Raw genomic sequence first — 20,649 nt, forward strand, 5'->3', positions numbered from 1 at the left:
CAATTAGAGGTGTGGGTGTGTGGCCATGTCCGAGTAAAAGATCAGACTATGCTATAGAGGGGGTGAATATAGCTATGATTTAACTACCCAAAAAGAAAATCTTGTATTAATTCACAACAACTGACCATGCTAGATTTAGAGAGAATAAATTCCAATTCGATCAAAAACTTGAAAAAGATATCTCGTGAAAATAGAAGGACAGGAAAGAAGATATCAGAAATGAAACAAAGCAGAAAACATCGAAGAGAATTTAAGTGCGGAAAGCATAAAATTTAAATACAGTAAATAAAATTTTGATTCATAAGTAAACTTTAAATTTCATTTGTGTAAACGAAGTTTACAAAACTTGGATCATAAGCTTAACAACTTTTCATGAGAATAATTGTTACATCTCGCCAAAACAAACTAGAGTAACCAATCAATCCAAAAACATTTTTCATTCTATCTAAAAGTTGCACTCTCATACAACCATTTCACTCCTATTTATAGGGTTAATCCTCTATTAAAAAATGAACAAAATACCTCTGAAACTTAGCCCCTATTCTAAGTCCTCACGGCCGTTCGATCTAGATCAAACGCTCTGGATTATGTCACGTCAACAGGTCCAGTCGCCATTCGCCATGTGTCCTGGTGGATCCGGTGTTCCAGCTCGGGTAGGTCACGTACTCCTCTGCGCGCTGAACAGGAGAATGCCACACGCGTCCATATGGCCACGCTGTTCCAGACCGAGAACCAAAACCTGCGTGCACGCTCACGCCTCTGGTAAGCCACAGAGTCCACCCGTCACTGACCGAACAGCCTCCGCTTCTTATGGCCTCAGTGGCTTGGGCCCACTCGTCAGCGGCCGAGCACACTGCTCGCGGTCGCACCGGCGCGCGTCCTCATGCCTCCCTGGGCCCGCCCGCCAGCAACACTCCGCCTGCTCGCATGCCTCCGCTTGTGATCGATCTACATGCAGGCATGCATCGCACGGAAGCAGGCCTGCTGCCGTGTTGCTCTCGCTTGCATGTATGCACAAGCATGAACCAATCACAAAATGCCTCATGCATGGTTGTAGGCTCCACGTGCATGCATGTTGACTGAATCAAGCATGTTGACCATCAATCTGAGCTGCTCTCTCTGTGCACGCTGGCTAGTACGTACTCATGCATACCAGGGCAAACCAACAGCCAAGCCCATGCATATGTGCATACACAGGGTTTCACTTACAATACGAGCCGCCAAAACCACGGTGTCGTGCAGCCGCGACTCCCGCACGGTAACTGTGGACGTCACAAGAACCACAACGTATTTAAAAAAAATTGAATTCAAAACAGCGCGGTAAACGCGGTCACCGCGCGGTTTTATACGGGTAACTACTTGTTGTAACAGCGCACGAGAACAGCGGAAACCGTGGTTTCCCGCGCGGTTTTTACGGCCAAAACCGTGGTTACCGTGAGAAGACCGCGGGTGTGATGTCAAATTCAAAATAAACTTTAAAAAATCTAAAAAATACATGAAAAATAAGAAAATATTTTGTGACTGTATTTGTGACATAGGAAAAATAGGACATGTTATAAGGAAAATAAGAAAATTTTCACATGACATTTTCTAAATTCTTAATATTGTAACATACAAACATACAGCGTCATATCACACTTCACCAAATATTTCACTCCAATAACAAGTAACAGCAACTTTATTTTGATTGCTGCATCACAACTATACCTACTACCCATTATTACTAACATGTACATATAATTTTTCTTCATACATATTTTCTATATATCCATCGTTGTATATTTGTATTTTAACATTATGTACCCTAGTGTCTAGTTGTTAACGCCAGAATTTAGATAATTGCTGTTGGAGATTAAACTATGATTAAAGTCTGAATCAGACAAGAAACATGGCAATGGGTAGAAGACTTGGCGTAATACAACTCGAGTTCAACCGATAGAGTCTAGATCAGATAAGAAATAGAGTCCGATTGGGCTAGGATGTTATAGATAAATTCGGGAATAATCAAAGTCCGTTTAAATTAATTTTATCTATTAATTATAGTTAGTTTAGATTTTTACTTTATCTCTAAGAGAGTTACATTCCTATCGGGACTTTTGTATTAGAGATAGAATCTATATAGGAGTTTGTTATTTCTTTTTTTCTATTAGGAGTCATATGTCGTGTCAAACACGAACTATAATCCACCCGACGGTATAAATATGTATGAACTGAGTCATTGTAAATCATCTACTTCTCAATCAATAGATCAATTACTCTCGGGGCATGTCCACCCTTCTAACCAAGGTTTCAACTCCGACAGAACATGGCACCTGAGGCGGTGCTGCATCGTCTCGATCTCCGGTGGAGGGGTAAGTCCCATATTCCGCCAGCCAAGGTAATCATATCGGCTAGATTAGAACTATGTCGGTTAGGTCCAATCTTCTAATTTGGTTGTGTGATTGCTAGTTATCGTATCAGTTTCAGCTTGAGTTACATCTGTATCTTGGGTTGATTTTGTGGACCACTTTGGGTGATTTACACTAGTTTGATATTTGCTATTTGACATATTCAATCTAATACTGTCTCGGCTCGGTCCGATCTAGTAGATTCCGTTTATCAGATAGTTTATATCAGATCAATGTATTTTGCTCATTGTTTTATCGAAGTACCAACCGATAAATTATCAGTCATCGGCTCATCGGCTTGATAGTAATCTAGTCTGTTTAGTATCTATCCTAACATTGCTAGGCATAATCTTGAACTGTCTCGGTTCAGTCCGATCTTCTATGATTATTCTTAGCAATCTAGGCTAGATATTTTATAGATCTTGGTCGTTCGTCAGCCGTCTATAGCCGATGATCTTTGCCGATGTACATGTTCATCATATTTACATCAGTAGAGTTCGATTGCCTTAATGTGTTACTTTTATATCAATCGGCTTGATTTACTTAGATCGGTAATTATTTATGTTGCATTGGCTTGCGAGAATTATACGCAAATTGGTTTTAGCCGATCGCAGCAAAGCATTCATTGTTTATTTAGTTATTCTAAGTAATTCATCGTTTTATTTATTAGCCTTATCGATCTTCATGTTTCCTATAATTATATCATGCTCGACTGCATACTGTCTTGGTTAAGTCCGATCTACGTATGTTTGGTTCAATCTAGTTATAGAGGCTCGTCCGATCGACTAAGATTAATAAGTAACTTAGCAGACTACGTTGGTCTAATATTTAATTAAATTCTATTTCTATGAAGTTTCTAGCCGATCCAAGCTTTTTACAGCCAATCATTCATCCTATCAGCTAAATGCTACAACATCAACCTCCAATCGATTGGATATTTGTTACTTACCGGCTTGATAGCCGATCGACTTATTTTATTCTTCATCTTGTCAGTTGCAGGATCAAACTGACAAAGCACGCCCGTACACCTTTAAATAATTTAGGTCCTGCACTGGAGCATTATGAGAAACAACTCTCAGGCCTTCGTGTATGACACGTTGGATTATATTTTTGATGTCAACACTAGTGCAAATTAATAATGACTCAACAACAAAATATTCTTAACCATCTTCCTATGAAATATTATTTGCAATAGGCTATTTTTTAATTTTGTTTCCTGAAATTGTCGTTTATGATTTTTAATTACGCCAGAAATACACTTTTCATGAATTTCTTTGACAAAACTACATTATGTATCAACCTATACAATATATTTTTTTATTAAATTTGCTCAAAATTTTTAAATTCTACTCAAATTTAAATTCAGTTATCACGCGGCGGTAATCGCGGTAACGGAACCCTGTGCATACATGCATGCAGCCATGGACGGTGTACTCCTCTTCTCTTTTCTTCTTTGATTTTTCTTCGCAAAATCCGACACTTCCGCACATGCCAGTCCATTGCACACGCGCATGTGTCCCACCTTGTCACCCGACGTCCTCGACCGTGCTAGACCACAACTCCCCTTGAGTTTGATCCCGGTATGTCGTTGACCAAGATTTACTCTAAGTACCTTCTCACAAACAATCTGAACCATCGTTTTGCGGGCACAGATTTCGCGACCTGGCCCTCATTAGTCCAACACACTCACTTCTCTCACACTTGTCAATTTTCCATCACAATTAATTCAAACCACTTTTGGTTTCACACCGAGCCGATTCTCGAAGTGAATCTTGACATCAAGAAACGAAGATTGACAACACCAGATCATTAATTTAAATAGCACATTAATTTTCAATACAAATTTAGATAAACAAATCTATCACACAAAGAAGAAAAAGTACCTTGCGCCCTTCCCCTGTGCCGCCTCCGCACCACGGCCTACCCTCCGCCACTCCAACCCCAACAACGATGAGACCACGACCGACATGATCATGCCGTGGTTGTGGCTGATTGTCTAATTTTACATACGTCCCTCCTAATAGAAGAGATTGATACATTACACATTATAACAAATCATCTATAGAAACCATCTTTCACAATAGAGGTGTATTCGAGTAATAATAGTTTTCTCTTTCTCTCTCTTAATTCTATATTCTTTCACCAATTGTTAGTATGACATATGCCCCTAGAAATCAGTGGTTTTTTCTCAATGGTGAATTTATGATTTCTTAGTGTATTGGTGTATTGGGTGAAGAAAAGATTTAGTTTCTTTATGAGAAAACCATTTCTCTGTGTCTTGCTTAGAATTATAAATCATCATTAATACACCATTGTGACTGCCCTTACCCAGCTGCACCCTTCGGTGTTGCCACTGCCACCCTGTCTCTTGCTCGGACGCTGTGTCGTGCCACCATCTGCATGCCCCGACCACCCAACCCAATGATCGATACGGCGACGGCAAGCCGGCGGCACTTGAATCAAGTGGAGCAGATCGTCTGGTCTGGTGGATGGCAGATTGGCAGGGGTTGCGGCTCTGTGCGACAGCGCCATTCTCAGGTTAGTCACCGTCTGAATTTTTTGAATTTTGTATTTTATTTATTAAATATTTACTAATTTAATTTTGTATTTCAAAAAATTGACAAAACTAACCTCCTGCCGCCCTCTAGGAGGGTGGAAAGATGACGTGGCAAATAGTCATTCGGCTACGAGAGACGGCCGGCAACAGCAGCACGGTGAATTTTTTATGAGGCAAGGGGCAAACTGCAAAAGTGTTGTACACGTTCAGGAATTTTTCAAATGAATCGGGAATTTTTCAATTGAACTGTGGTTTGATGCATATGTATAACGTATGTAATTGATTATTCATAAATGTTTTATGCTTCTGTGGCTCACTGATTGCTATCCTCCTCTTCTATCTAGGAGACAGGAGGTTGACTACTCGTTGAAGCATATTTTCTTTGATTTTTTTCTTGGACTAACAAAAACTCTGGTCTCCTAGAAAGAAGAGGGGGATAATGACCACTGAACTAAGATAGTAGTTGTGATTAAATAAGTACATATATTATACATATATTATCAAACCGCGGTTTAATCGAAAAGAAAAATTCTTAGGAGCACCAACATTTTTGTAGTTTGCCCCTTGCCGCCCTTTGTAAGGGGAGAAAGGACCAAAATAAAAAATTCACCATGCTGTCGTTGCCGGCCGTCTCTCATAGCTAAGCGGCCGTTTGCCACGTCTCCTTTCTGCCCTCCTAGAGGACGGCAGGAGGTTAGTTTTGTAATTTTTTAAAATGCAAAATTAAATTTGTAAATTATTTATAAATAAAATTCTAAATTCAAAAAGTCCGTCACCGTCTTGGGCAGTTGGACCTTGGGTTTTTTTATTTCCATTGTGGCTGTGGGCTCTGTGGCTGGCATACTTGCTTGGTCCATGTGCTGCTGGTCTACTGGGCCTTATGCAGCGCTATTGTTCTGTGCAAATAAAACCAACCCATCACCCACAGGTCCCAGAACCTCAGGTAACCCATGAACTGACCAAGTTCTAAGGTGATGGCCCATTTCTGACCAAGGAGAGTCTTCTGTAGTGTCTGTGGATTGATGGATCAGACATTCTTCTGGATCGGCCTAAATAAGGTCCAGTTTGTTTCAACGTAGAATTAGTGTAATCCGGATTATAGAAATAATCTAAAATAAATAATTAGATTAGTGTGTCAGCTTGCTATAATATAGAGGTCCAGCTTACTCTAATGCGATAAACTCCTCTAGGAATATTTTTTAAATATTATCGAGTGGCTAATGACCCTTAGGTACTTCAAATTAATTACTCATCTTGTTGTGCATTACCTACTTTAACTTATAAGAATCCACTTTAAAGTAATATGGCTCAATAATCTGGATTACAATAACTTTAGTGAAAACAAACAAAACCGAAAACGATTAAACGAATGATGTGTGCACGCAAGAACAGCTAGCGCACAGTTACAGTAAGAAACGAGGCTGACAAAGGCTTAATGATAGATGCTTAGCGGCAGGGCGAAGAAACAATAATTCAGCATGTGGTTTCAACCAGGGTGAAAAACTGAGAACCCAATGAGTGGGTTTAGTGGAAGCCTGAAAAGATGGTGTCCTAGTCACCTAATGGCATCATAATTCACATGCAAGTGAGGCAACTTTTTGTAACACAGGCGACGATATCACCTGCTCCTATGGGTTAATTAGTACCAGTATGTATTAGAGAATCAGTAGTGGTTTCGATCCACAAATGAGACATATAACAAAGATCCTTTTTGCAACCATAGGATTCTCTTTACTGGATGTGTGTAATCTCTCGGTGGTGTTCATCATGTCACTGATAAAACTATTAGTACCAACTAACTAGTAACAATCAGGACCATGGGGCTTTAAGCAAAGCAACACATGTTCAGATGGTACTCTAATTAAAAAACACTTTAATCACCAAAGTAGCACGGGCTGCAGAGTAACTGCATGCCATGGGATGATCAAATCGATCATTTTCATCAGTAGCAAAAATATAGCCGTTAATTGGAAGAGAAACATGATTAGTTACTTTTGGGTCCAAGCCGATTGGTAAGAAGACTAGAACATCATTACTGTCCACTTGTAGTTTAACTGATTTAGTTTAGTTTATAGTTTCATGGCCCCCACCCTTCCCTACTCCTTCCCTGTGATACCTGCAAATTAAACAACTATTGTTATTTTTATGTGGCTTCATTCATTGATAGTTATATAGCAATAATACAATTGACGAGGAATTCGTGACATAATAAATTATTGTGATTAAGAATATAAAGGGATTAATGGATATTATGCTCTAGATGACGTGGTCCAGTGTATGTTCAGTTTTTTTTTCTAATTATAGCATAATGTTTTATCAGATGCAATGCGTCCTAATTCTTCGGTCAAGGCCGTATAGGTGTTTAATATAAGTATCGACATACCCTTCCATACTAGAAAATTTTACAAAAATCAGTTAGGGTTGGATAATCTCATAACACAATGTTCAATTGTTCATGCAAAATTAGGGCGTCCCCAGTAGTACTAGCTAGCAGCTAGCTAGGAGATGAGACAAAATAGTCAGTCCAAAAAGTTGTCTACTAGTACTAGCTATTTGTACATTGCTATGCACAGAGAAACCAATGCAACACATGGTGCAGTGTGCGAGATAAGCAACTCTCTCGTGGCTGGCTCGAATTTTTATACAACTTCTCTTTTCTCCACGTAGGATACATACTGACGTGTATAACTAAATAGTTAGCTAACTCATTCTTATTGCGGACACCCTTACAGTGCAACCGCATATCTCTTCTCCTCTTGGACAGCGCACCGCACCAATGAATTTGCGACCACCTGCTTCCGCCACATAGCCTCCCTTGCCCCGTCCACTGCCCCTTCTTTCTAGTGATCAATGCGGTATTCATCAGCCTAGCCGTTTGCCTGCATCTTATATATACTTGTGTAAAGGAGCATCCAATGGTTGCAATCTCATGTAAAAATAAGCAGAAATTTTATGGTCTTGAGAAAATATTCAGTGGACCAAAATTTTGGTACTTACAGGTATCTACTAGAGTTATCAAATTTTATAATAGAAAATATGATACCTCCTGGTATATACTCAAGAATAATAAAACAACCTAAAAATAAAACGCTCGCAAAAAATTACTAGGATATGCTTTCATCAAGAAACCATTCAATCTGTCAATTTGGCTATAGTTCACCATGGCCTTATGTGGTCAGCCAATGGTAATTGTGTATTTGTGAGCTCCTCCCCTCCTCTCCTCAGCTTTAATTTTAACTTAAGTGGTATAGTGGATGTTGGCTAGTAGGGTAATAGTAAGACTAGTCCAATTACTCACCCACTTACCCCTACAAATGCTGAATATGGTCAGTTCCACTACACTTCTCTAAAATTCGAACCATGTCATTGTTTATGCCTTAGATGTTTGTCGGTGTATGGATACCAGTAGCGTGATTCAATCGGACCGCTTTGAACTTGGCTGGGGTGATGGATGCCTTCAGCTACCTATGGGATGTAAAGAGAGATTCACATAAAAGTTTAGACAGGTTTGAATTGTCGGGAGACACAATACCCATACATTAGGTTGTGTTTTTGTAGATGAAAGCTTTTATGATTTATGTGATAACTATTTAATAATAGAAACAATGGAAATAAACACTACAAAGCTGAAAAATACCTTAGAAATGTGAGATGATTGACATGTATATAGAATTTTTTTTTGCAAAATAGACATTGTTTAGCAACTTGGAAGCTGTAGTGAAAAAGCTAAGAAAAAACTAAGAAAAATCCGAGGAAAAGAACACAACCTTAGTATGAAATCCCATCCCCCGTCATTGTCTAGGATATCCTCTTATAATCCTAGGTATATACTACAGTGACTGAAACGCGGATTAGGTATGACAAAACACACAATAGGTCACAATTACCTATCTCTTGCATATAGCGAGGTGCAGGCTCTACTAGGTGTGTTGATAAGAGTCGGTAAACATCCTCCGTTGGGTTCCACACTATCCTAACTACCAGCCTCACTTGTCACACTGATTCACTATAGAGTGTAATCCGGGGTGCAACAAATACTCGTCACCTGCTCTAGTCACCGCACAGTTCCATGCAAATGGCATGATACAACATACAACTTTTAGTGCCCTTCCTTGGCCCCACTTACCAAACCTTAGATTGGTTAGGCGGGTTGTGATGGGATCAACAGGAAGCGATAAGACATAGCATCCTGCATAGGGTCAAGCACGCCTCCTGAGACCCCCATGGTGCCCTCGACCTAGTGGGTGATATGACTCAACATACCAACTACGTCCCAAGTCTTGTTAGACATGAATCACCATCGTCACCTCCCCTTGGGAAGGCACATGTAAGATGAGGCAAAGTGGTACGTTGTATGCCCCATCTCTACTATATTAAATGCATAGGTTGTAGTCCAGCCCACAAGTACTACCTAACTAGTGCTAGTTGGCATACGGGTGCTTGAGGATAGCCTTTCTAGGCCGACCCATTTTATGGTAGGCCCTAACAAGGTGATGGCTAGAGCTTAGGGGTCACCTACATAAGGCCCCAAGTGCCTGACCTTAAGCTTTTCGCTTCCTCCTAAGCTCAAGGTCGGACCAACTCCCCGAGATCGGTGATGTGACACTACATCCAGTGAAGCGGATCTAGGATGGCTCGTAACTAAGCCAATGGTATCGTTGTACTCCTAGTCTAGGTCACCACCACCATGTCTCATATTGAGCTCTGCTGGCCTACCCATCATCGATCTGTAGCCTGTTGCCACCCTCCCCGTGCTAGAATACATGCCCACCCACTGCTAGACTCCAGGCCATCTCTATTGTCGTTGGTGATGGGCCTTGATTCATTATAGCTAGAGGTCATCGTCAACGCCTCCTTCAAATCTACAACTCTACAAGACCTTTGCCTCCTTCCCGCTCAACGCCCACAAGAGCTTGTCGTGGTGCTTGCATCATTGTGATGTCGCTAGCTGACCGGGCCTTCTCTACTTCCTCCACCAGTTGGAGGTCCTCTAGGATTTGGCCTGGCCGTTGTTGCTCGATTTTATGATATTTCGTATCCTGTCACTTGGATCTCCACCATCTCTCATCTCCTTGTGCAGGATATGCTGGTCGACGTCACCTCTAGCCCCTCAACTCTGCCAAGAGCCCTCTCTGTCGCTATCAGACTTGTAGCTTCTCTCGGGCACCTCTCGTCATATGGGGGCAATATGGTTCAATCAGAACACTATATGTGAAAATGGGTAGATTGCATCGGAGACATACATATCACGATGGTTCAAATTTAATGAAAAGGTCCAAAACTACCAAGTTTTAACCAGGGTTTGCAAAACGTGGAGACCTCCAAAGCTGCCGCTCGGCGGAGCACCATTATCACGGTTTTCGCAATAACCACGGTGGCTATGGAAGTAGTTTGGTGAACCCTGGCTTCAACCATTAGTTAATTTTTTTTTCAATTGGATACTTTCATAACAACATGATCTTTTTAACCCTTCCTTGCGAATATAAGCTTATGCTGCACAAAGCAGAGCTGCAGAGGGATACTCTGCATGTTACAAAAGATAACCATAGTCAGTAACAGTAGATGTGTTAACCACGGTATTTCGATGCAATTAAAACATAAACTTAGTACAACTAATTTTCCTATAAAAAACAGTGGCGCCCATACAGTCAACGATCAAACTAAAGTCATGAAAAATCAGGTAGCGAAGCAAAATTAGAAACACCAGAACCACTTATCCAGCCCCAGGTGAGGCTACAGTAAGCATAGCAAGTCTACTCCCCCCACCACGAGAAAAAGAAAAGAAAGGAAAGGAAAACCAAACCACTCCTCACTCGCATGTTTCAAAGCACAAGATGACACCGGAGATCCGGACGGGCAGCCATTGTCACCTTCTATTAAACCATCTCATCAACTCTCATGATTCTCGTCGCCATTCTTGTCACCTCTCATCGATCTCCATAGTAGCACTGTTGCATCTCTTCGATGCCTTCTCCTCCCTGACCACCTCTCCTCGATCTCTCTCCCGGACGCTTCTCTCCCATCTCCCATGCCACCCCACTCCTCCCGCCTCCTCCTGGTGGTGGTGGTGGTGGTTCTGTCCACGTCGGTCGCTGACTCTGTGTCGTCTAGTTCTTGCGACGCGGCCGTCGTCGCGGCGGCGTTCCGGGGCGTGCGCAACTTCCAGGCTCCCGGCGGCGCGCGGGGATGCCGGCCGGTGAGGGAGCTGCGGCTCCCGTCGCGGAACCTCACGGGCGCCGTGGCGTGGGCGGCGCTCGCCAACCTGTCGGGCCTCGCCGTGCTGGACCTGTCCGGGAACGCGCTCCAGGGCGCCATCCCGGGCGGCTTCTGGCGCGCGCCGTCGCTCCGGTCCGTTGACGTCTCCGGCAACCAGCTGGGCGGGGCTCTCCGGGTGGAGCCGAGCTCGCGGCTCGAGTCGCTCAACGTGTCTGGGAACCGGTTCACCGCTGTCGCCGGGATGGACGGGCTCGCCGGGCTGCGCGCCCTCGACGTGTCGGCGAACAGGATCAGGACGGTGCCACGGGGGCTCACGCGGCTGGTGCGGTTGAGCCGGCTCGACCTGTCCCGGAACTCGATGCAGGGGAGGTTCCCCGGCGACCTGCCGCCGCTCGGTGGGCTCGGTTTGCTGAACGTCTCGTACAACAACTTCTCCGGCGTGGTGGACGGTGGCGCCGTCAAGAAGTTCGGGCACTCTGCTTTCGCCCACGCCGGCAATGCTTCGCTATTGTTCTCCGACAACTCGACGGCGCGGCGGCGACCTCCGCCGCCACCATCTCATCCGCCGCACAGAAGTAGCAGGAAGAATGATACCGGGACGCCGGAGAAGAGGACGCCGACGATGAGCAGGAGGAAGCATTTGAGCGTGGTCACGGTGGCGGTGGCGTGCGGGGTGGTGTCCGTGGCCATGCTACTCTGCCTCGTCGGGTGCGTGGCGTGTGGAGTGCTGCGGTGCAGGAAGAGGAGAGGCAAGGAGGAGGAGGAGGAGAAGAAGGCGCATTGGGGCGGGAAGGGCGAAGACGAGGTTGTGGCCGTGGCGGCGGCGGCGGCGAAGGGGGGCTCGGCGGCGCCGGTGGTCCTGTTCGAGCGGCCGCTGATGGAGCTCACGCTGGCCGACCTCGCCGCGGCCACGTCCGGGTTCGGGCGCGAATCGCAGCTCGCGGAGCGCCGCGGGCGAAGCGGCGCCGCGTACCGCGCCGTGCTTCCGGGCGACATGCACGTAGTCGTCCGCGTCGTGGACGGCGCCGTGGCCGGCGTCGGCGAGGACGACGACGCGACGTCCGCGTCGGCCGCGTTCCGCGAGCTCGCGCGGCTCCGCCACCCCAATATCCTCCCGCTCCTTGGCTACTGCATTGCAGGTAAATGCAATTGGTTTTGCAATTCTTTTTCACGAAAAAACGAGTTCTTTTTTCAAATATATTGCTCTGTACATAGAGTAACATTTTCTCATCATAATATTTTCGGCTTCGTTTTCCTCAAACAAAAGTACTTTTATTAGTGTACTTTTTTTCTGAAATTATGTAGAAGTTATTTTAATTGCTAGTGCCAGTGTGAAATTCCTTGGCCATAATAAAGTTTGCAAGTAGGGAGTAGAATAACACATTTCATACATGCAGACGGCTTGCATGCTTGACCTGTCAGCCTCTGTGTCTCCTACAGTTGGAGCAGTTAGATGGTTAGGTGCACAAATCAAATTTCCACCGAATTGCCAGAGCTGAAAATTGCTGAAAATTTCTTTCTGCAGAATTCAAAATTCGAATGTATTCATCATTTATTGCAGGGAAGGATAAGCTCCTGCTATACGAGTACATGGAGAGAGGCGACCTTCACCGGTGGCTGCACGAGCTCCCCGCGGGGCGGCCCGACATGGAGGACGACGCCGATGCCGACGCCGGCATCTTGGAGGCGGCGGACCAGGGCAAGCGGTCCATCTCCGACTGGCCGACGCGGCATCGCATCGCGCTCGGCGTCGCCCGGGGACTGGCGTTCCTGCACCAAGGGTGGGCAGGGTCGTCGGGGCGGCGGCCCGTCGTTCACGGCCATCTGGTCCCGGCCAACGTCCTCCTCGGCGAGGACCTGGAGCCCCGGATATCCGACTTCGGCGGCCACCCCGGCGACGCGACGGCGGAGAGCGACGTGTACAGCTTCGGCGTGCTGGTGCTGGAGCTCATGACCGGGCAGGCCGGGTGGGACGAGGCGTCCGTGAGCTGGGCGCGCGGCATCATCCGCGACCAGAAGGGGCTGGACATCGTGGACCCCAGGGTGCGCGACGGCGCGCCGGAGGCGGAGCGGGAGATGGTGGCGTGCCTGCGGGTAGGGTACCTCTGCACCGCCCAGTCGCCGGACAAGCGGCCGACGATGCAGCAGGTGGTGGGGCTGCTCAAGGACATCCGGGCGGCACCTGCCACCCCCTCCTCCCCTTGACACGGATGGTTGTTACATCGCATGCTCTGCTATCGTGACAGTGACATTATCGTTACTGATACGAATTCGTAGAAGAACAATACACGTCGCAATATTATTATAACAATGATATTATCGTTACGTGAATTCGGAGAAGAACGAGACACAGGTATGTCAGTGACGGTAACGTTGCTCAACATAATTATAGGGGATGCAAGCCCTTCGGCGTTGGGGCTGGGACCCGCCGTCGCCTGAGAAGATCTCAGTCGCAGCCTTTCCCGATCTGTAGACAAGCCGTGGTGGTCGGTAGCAACACATGTGCATGTAACAAAGTTTTTTTTTTCTCGCCGGTAAAACAGTTGGTTTCAGAGGCATTTGTCTCTTGTTTCTTGGGTGGATTTATTGCGTTTGCCAGGAACAGGCGAACAGTTTTTTTGGCACTGTATTTAATTGCAAGAGGGTTTGGGTTCTCTCCCATTTAATCACAAAAGCTTACACTATTCAGTGGAGAAGGCACGCAGAATTTCCATTGATTACTAGTAGAACTGAACCAGCAGTTCAACCAACCTGAAGAACATGATCATCCAGCATGTTCAGAAGGCGTTCATTCTTCGGGGAGATAAGTAGACAAATACCGCTTTGTTTGAGCTGCGGCAACACACAATCAGTTTTTTTTATTTTGGAAATTAATTTGGGTGTTTCTGACGCTTTCCATTTCGTTATTTTTTTGTTTTAATTTTTTTAAAAAAATAAGATCAGAAGTATAAAAGTCAAGCCTTAAAATAGTAATTTTTTTTCACATCAGTCATATGTTTTTGGCTTATAAACCGCAGCCATACAAATGCATAATTCAAGATTTAGATGGATCAATAACTAAAACTAAATTAAGCAAGATTTGATCACTCATGAGAATAGCATACATCTTTTCCATTCAGCATGACAAAAATAACCGATATGCCCCTTTTTTAAAAAATCATTCATAGACTGCGCGCGCGGTTGCTGAACAAAAGCAATGTATAACACCATATCTTTGTTGTGTTCATAATGCTTTTTTTTTTCAAACTACGACAATATGGCACTCGTCTAGACTTGCTTTCCAAACATGGGGTAAAGCTAAGATATACTGCACCACGAGATAATGTTAAACTAGTACTACTTTCTACTACTAAAGTGAAGCGAAAACAAGAAGGATTAGTGGAGAGGAATGTGAATGAGGTAAGTAAGTGGATGAGATGAGGCTGTGAGCAGTCAGAGATCTACTTGGGTTGGTTAGCCTGGGGGACCCTTTTTTTCCTCTCTTTTTTGGGCCTTTTAGGTTGGGAGGCCAACACGGATGCTGCTACTAGTCGAGAAAGGCGCCTCCCCCCGATCTTGTCGTGTCCCTGCAAAATTGTCGTGGGGGATGGATGCATGGATGGTTTGAGGTCAGCGAGGAGGGGGGGTTGGTTTTTTTGTAGGCTTGCTTCCAGCTGCAAGCATGCATGGTTTGGGGTTTGGGGGGGGGGGGGGGGGGGGGGGGGGTGGCTGTACTGAGACCAGAGTGGCGCCACTCTGTCTTTCGGAGCTTTGCTCCTATCGCTTTGAAAGATTTTTCCAATTTTTTATAGCTATTTAATAATATAAATAATGAAATTAACTAATACAAAAGTTAAGAGTCTATTTTATAAATACAAGACAATTAACTTATATATAGAAACTATTTTTAAAAAAGATCCACTGTTTAGAAGTTAGAAAGTGTGTATGAAAAAGTTGAGGAATAATATGAGAAAACAACCTAGACTAACTATTGATTTAATTGCATTTACTTGAGGTGTGATTTTGTGGTAGAAATCATATGTATTGTCTCCGCCTTTAAATACTTGTCAGGGGATACTTCTCATTTTTAATCTTGCAGTGGTTGTATTTTTTAAGAAAACTATTGTGGCGCCCATACAGAATACGTGGCGTGTGCTACAATAATTGTTTTTTCATATAATAGTAGATATATTTTAGTGCTTGCAAAAAAAAGATAGTAGATATATTTTGACACTTTATTGTAAATAAATATTGAAAATGGTAGTACAATTTTAAACTATTGCCCACCTTTATCAAACTTTTTATATATGATACTTCGACTAACATGGTAATTTCTATGTCTATAAAGCAACTGTGATGGCTCCTATAACATTGACAAAAGAATAAACATATTAAGACATATCCCTCCATTTTCAGACTAATATTAATATTTTCTCACCATCTTTAATGGCATTCTTCCCCTTACTAAAGATGGGTATTGCATATTTGTGATAGTATATAGCCGTTTCGAGTAAGAAAACATCCCTTGTAATCAACACTTATTTATTGACGATATTGGCTTATTATAATTTTAATATGTTGTGACTACTAATACTTTTCTTCATGTTAGTTTCATTAGTTCAATGGATAACACGATTCTGGAACACTTAATGCTTTCCTCGGGAATAGATTGATTTTAACATAAAACTTGTAAAGTAAACATATACCTTTTATTCATAATTTCAGTTATTCATGCTTAACATAAACTATTTAGTAATATTTTTAGTTTATATTCCAGATTATAACAATTGGGAATTTTATGAAATTTGTCTGGATTCCAACTTCTAATTTTCATATTACAAATACAACTATTCTATTGAATGGCATTCACATGAACTCTCTTGTTGACATTCATACTTTTCACCGATTTTTTATTCTAATTTTTAGTGCTTTAGGAATTCATGTAAAATTGTCATCAAAATCAATAGTCTCTCATTTTATTGAAGTTAAAGGATTAAATCAGTACTCCAAAATTTTTTCATCAGAAACAATAGTTTGAATTTATTTTATTCTGAATTTTAGTGATTTAGTTATATTAATTTAGAATTAATATTCAAATCATTTTTTGTGTTACTATATTTTTTCCTGGAGTTTAAGTATAATCTTGTGTTGTGTATTGTGTTGTATTTGGACTCCCTTTTTGATACATTATCTAGTTGTTAACGCCAGATTTTGGCAAATAGTCGTTATTGATTGAAACACGGCTAAAGACCGAATCGGATAAGAAGGCTCAAATCGGCTGGGGACAGGAAGCTGGACGTAAAGGGATTGCAGCCGATGGAGTCCAAATCGGACAAGGATGGGAGTCCGATTGGGCTCGAAGTTTGGAGATAGGTTCGGTGTTTAACTGTGAGTCCGTATAAATTAATTAGGATTTACAAAGTTTGTTTAGGATTCTGTTATGTAATTAGACTCCGGACAATATAAAGTTAGTTAATAGTGAATTCTTATCCGGTTAGGTTAGTTATTTCCCGGGGCTATAAATATAAGTGCCCGGGGTCCTTGTAAATCATCTCCAGATCAATCTAACTTGGCGCATCGTCTCAAATCTTCGACTTGCTTGAGCTTTCGGTGCGGGATTTGTCAGCTTCGCAATGTAAGTTCTCGCCTGTCAAAACCCGTCGATCAACTAGAAAGGTATTGTCTCGGTTGAGTCCGATCTCCTATCTAGTTGATCGGCGGGCTAAGTTTTGCTGATTACTTTAATCTGTTTTGGCTTGAAGTAGCGGTAGTTCTCGATCAAGTCATAGTGAGTTATTCTGTTCGATTTGTTCGCATGAGTCTGGTTGATCTGATTCTGTCTCGGTTTGGTCCGATCAATTGAGTTTGATGGGTTCATGTGATCGGATTGGATTGGGGGCTTACGAGGGCTTATTGCTGGAGTTCTAGCCGGCATTATCTTAAGTAATCCATTGATTGATTCGTTAGCCTCATTGATCTTCATATTTCTGTGGTTATATCGTATTAGACTTCATACTGTCTCGGTTAGGTCTGATCTATATATGTTTGGTGTGATCTGTCCATAGAAGTATGTCTGATCGGTTGAGATTAGTGAACTGGTTGGTGGATTGCGCTGCTTTGCTACCTTATTATTTGCATGTTATAATAGTCGGTTGATATCATGTATGGTTATGCTTAGATCTGTACTATCTCGATTAGGTTCGATCTTCTAGATCTGGCGTAAATATACACGTTGTTAGTCGTTATTGTTTTATGATGGTAATTAGCTTAGCATTCCGGTTTATATTCAATTCTATATCTAGTCTCGTATCGGCTGAAACTCTCTGTGTGATAAGTTCTGCAATGGTCCGATCGGCCGATTAATCTCAAGACTGTCTCGGTTTGGTCCGATCTCTTAAGATTAATTGGTTGGTTGAGACATTCAGTATTTATCTTACTCGTGATTAAGCCGATTGGGCATATTTATAATTATAATCATGAAATTCCTGTAAAGCCGGTTGATTAGTCTATCGGCTAGGGTCCTAGAACGGTATCGGCTATTCGGCCGATAGCGATTTTGGGGTTAACTATTTTTCTATGTCATATCTTGTCAGTTACATGATCAAACTGACTGGCACGTCCAATATTTCTAAGAATTAGGTCCTGCACTGGAATGGTCTAAGATTGATTCCCAGGTCTACGTGTGTGACCGTTGATTGTTATTTTCAGCGTCAACACTGGTTGTTTCAAATTTCAGATATTTGGAACTTTATGGACTCTTGATACTTCATATTTTCCATGGGCACATATTATATTTTAGACCAAATTATAGTATAATTGTTTATGTTACTTTAGATTTGTATTATAAAGGAATTTCTTATTTAATTATATTTTTAAAAACTAATTATAGTATAACATGCTGTATATGAACTCTTCTTCTAATTTTTTTTTATTTTTACTATGAATTTCAGAATATGAATTTGTATTTCCAGTTGGACTCTTATTTCTCTTTTTCTGCACTTAATGTGAGGATTTATAGGCTGTGGGAATGAACATAGTAGATTTTTTTTCTATTCCTTTATTAGTGTAATAGATATCTAAATATTTATAGGTATTTCATAGTAAGAAAATAAGTTGCATCCTAAATATAACTATTAAACTTTCGTGTATCAATCTAATTGTTTGAATTTATTAATAGTTAAAATGGTATGTTTTACATGTTTCCCCTTTGGAGTTCTTTTATCATACAACATGCATACAGGTAAAATACATAGAACATAGGAGTGCCTAGTCCATCTCTCTTGGTTTTCTCCACGAGGCAACAATACCAATTCGCAAGCCAAATGCTCAGCTTATTAGCTTCTACCAACCCAACATCCAATCCTCAGCAGGATCAGCATTTCCAGTGAAAAAAGAAAAAAAAAAAAAGGAAAACGAAGAGCTAAAAACCAAGTAGCCTGACGAACGAAACAGAGGCAAGCTAGGGAATTGGGAATGGAGCTGGGCCGGCCGGCAGGCATTGCGATTCCTCCAGGAGAAAGATCACAAGCCACGCAGGGACAAACCCCAGTACTTCGCGTATACGAGAGCATGCATGGTTAATTAGTTCGAACCATCCCAAAACTGTCACGGATTCATAGCATCTTTTTTTTATCTTACACAGCTTCATGCAGCATGCAGTGGCTGCACCTGATCTGCAGTGCAGATCGACTGGCTACAAAAAAAAATGCTCTAGCGTGTAGGCCGTATATAGTTGGCATTGCATTCCTTTTTGCGCGCATGACGAGGAGCTTGATCAAGCTGCAGCTGCCTGGCTGCAGCAGTACGTCGAATTGAAGCTAGCAGCCAACGGCCTGCAGACATGCATGGTTGGCTGCTGACCAACAGTCTCCAAATTGCATGAAAGTTAGGACATGTTCGGTTTGCAAAATATTTTTATAAAAACATTACATCGGATATACGGACATATATTTAAAGTATTAAATGTAGTTTAATTATAAAATAAATTATAGATTTCGTCAAGAAACTGCGAGACGAATCTTTTGAGTCTAATTAATCCATCGTTAGCACATGTAGGTTATTGTAGCACTTATGGCTAGTCACGTATAAATTAGGCTCAGAAGATTCGTCCAATGATTTCCCGTATAACTGTATAATTAGTTTTATTGTTCATATATATTTAATGTTTTATTTAGGTGTCTAAAAATTTGATGTGATGTTTTTCAGAAATCTTTTTAGAAACTAGGCCCTAACCAATTTCGATCGGCGACGGCCTTGAAAGGAGAAGGCCTGTGGCAGGGCATGCTTCGCTGCAGGTATCTCGCAACGTGCACGTAGAAATGGGTCTCCCGGCCGGAGGCCTCTTCTGGGGCGCTTCACAGCTGGGAATGGGCCGTCAGTGTGGCGGGAAATATGTTTTACTGATCACCACACAATTATAAGTGTAATTTTTTAAAAATTAGTTTTAATGATACCAAGTTCAATCCCTAGGTCATTCACAGTGTACCTATATGATGAGTGGTCTCAATTTGGCCACGCATACAGTTTTTGTTTCTGTTTAAGAGGGATGGGTATGGAAAGAATGGTTTCTCCAGATCACACGTGCCTTGTGCAAAGCACGGGGGCCTTGTTAGTTCTACACGATGATACAAAAACAATAGCCTAAAGGCGCATATTCGATGGCTGTGCAGTACCCTCCACCAAATCCAGCAAAATCCGAAGAGCGGGGAGGGCGATGGTCGAGGTGGAGATGACTAGATCCAAGGCAGTTGTGGGTGGTGCTTTTCCGCCATAATTGTTGTCGCCCTGAGCTGCTACTAGCATGGTCATTGTTGACAAGGTCTCCACACTTAGTTGCTCACTTGCCCTAAGAAAGTCATTCTAGAGCGCAATCTCTATCAAAGCAGCTAGAGCTACTCAGTGGCTAGGATGGAGCTCCTGGTCTGGTTGAGAGCAGGGAGCCGACACCCGCCGTCGAGTGAAGAGAGGGGATCTAAGGCCACATATAGCGTCTTTTCCCCATTCTTTTTTCTGTGTCAAAGAAGCTCGCTAGCCTGAGAAGGGAGATCCACTGGACAAAGAGTGGAGAGATGTCGTCAGCAACGAAGGAGGGTGAAGAAGTGAGAGAAAAGGACGGAAGTGGAGGTGAGTACTGAGAGATTGTTGGTTTCAGTTGATTTAAGGCACAAATTGATATTAATTTTTGGGTTCTAAGGTGTTATCTATAAAATATTAAACTTATATGTAAATTGGACCGTTAAATATTATGGGATGATATCCTCATACAAAAACTTAAAAGGCATTACTGGATACCAGTACCACTGTGGAAAATTATTTCTGAATAAGTAATCTTAGTTTATGTGTCACTTGAGACCACTCAAATAGAGTTGGTTGAATGCCCTAACAGATATGTTTCATGTACATAAATTGAGGAGGTAAATCAGATTTCGTATTTCTAAGTGTGAAATTTGGTACCATTTGTATCTTCACAATTAATTAAATAAGGCATCAATAGATCAATAAGATGATACC

General features: G+C 42.5%; 1 protein-coding gene across 1 annotated transcript; it reads left to right on the forward strand.

The window, feature by feature from the left end:
- Positions 1-706: 706 nt before the first annotated feature.
- LOC102706950 (calmodulin-binding receptor kinase CaMRLK) lies at positions 707-13,799 on the forward strand. Its single transcript, XM_040525172.1, has 3 exons — positions 707-762; positions 10,888-12,299; positions 12,722-13,799. The coding sequence occupies exons 1-3, from the start codon at positions 707-709 to the stop codon at positions 13,363-13,365; spliced, it is 2,112 nt and encodes a 703-aa protein (XP_040381106.1). The 3' UTR covers positions 13,366-13,799.
- The last annotated feature ends 6,850 nt before the right edge of the window (positions 13,800-20,649 follow it).

The sequence above is a fragment of the Oryza brachyantha genome, chromosome 6 (assembly GCF_000231095.2).
Source record: "Oryza brachyantha chromosome 6, ObraRS2, whole genome shotgun sequence".
Classification (NCBI taxonomy): Eukaryota; Viridiplantae; Streptophyta; class Magnoliopsida; order Poales; family Poaceae; genus Oryza; species Oryza brachyantha.

Coding starts and splice junctions, on each gene's coding strand:
- LOC102706950 (XM_040525172.1), top strand. CDS start 707: ATGGCCACGCTGTTCCAGACCGAGAACCAAAACCTGCGTGCACGCTCA. Junction 763..10,887: donor CGTGCACGCTCACGCCTCTG/GTAAGCCACAGA, acceptor CGATCTCCATAG/TAGCACTGTTGCATCTCTTC. Junction 12,300..12,721: donor CCTTGGCTACTGCATTGCAG/GTAAATGCAATT, acceptor CATTTATTGCAG/GGAAGGATAAGCTCCTGCTA.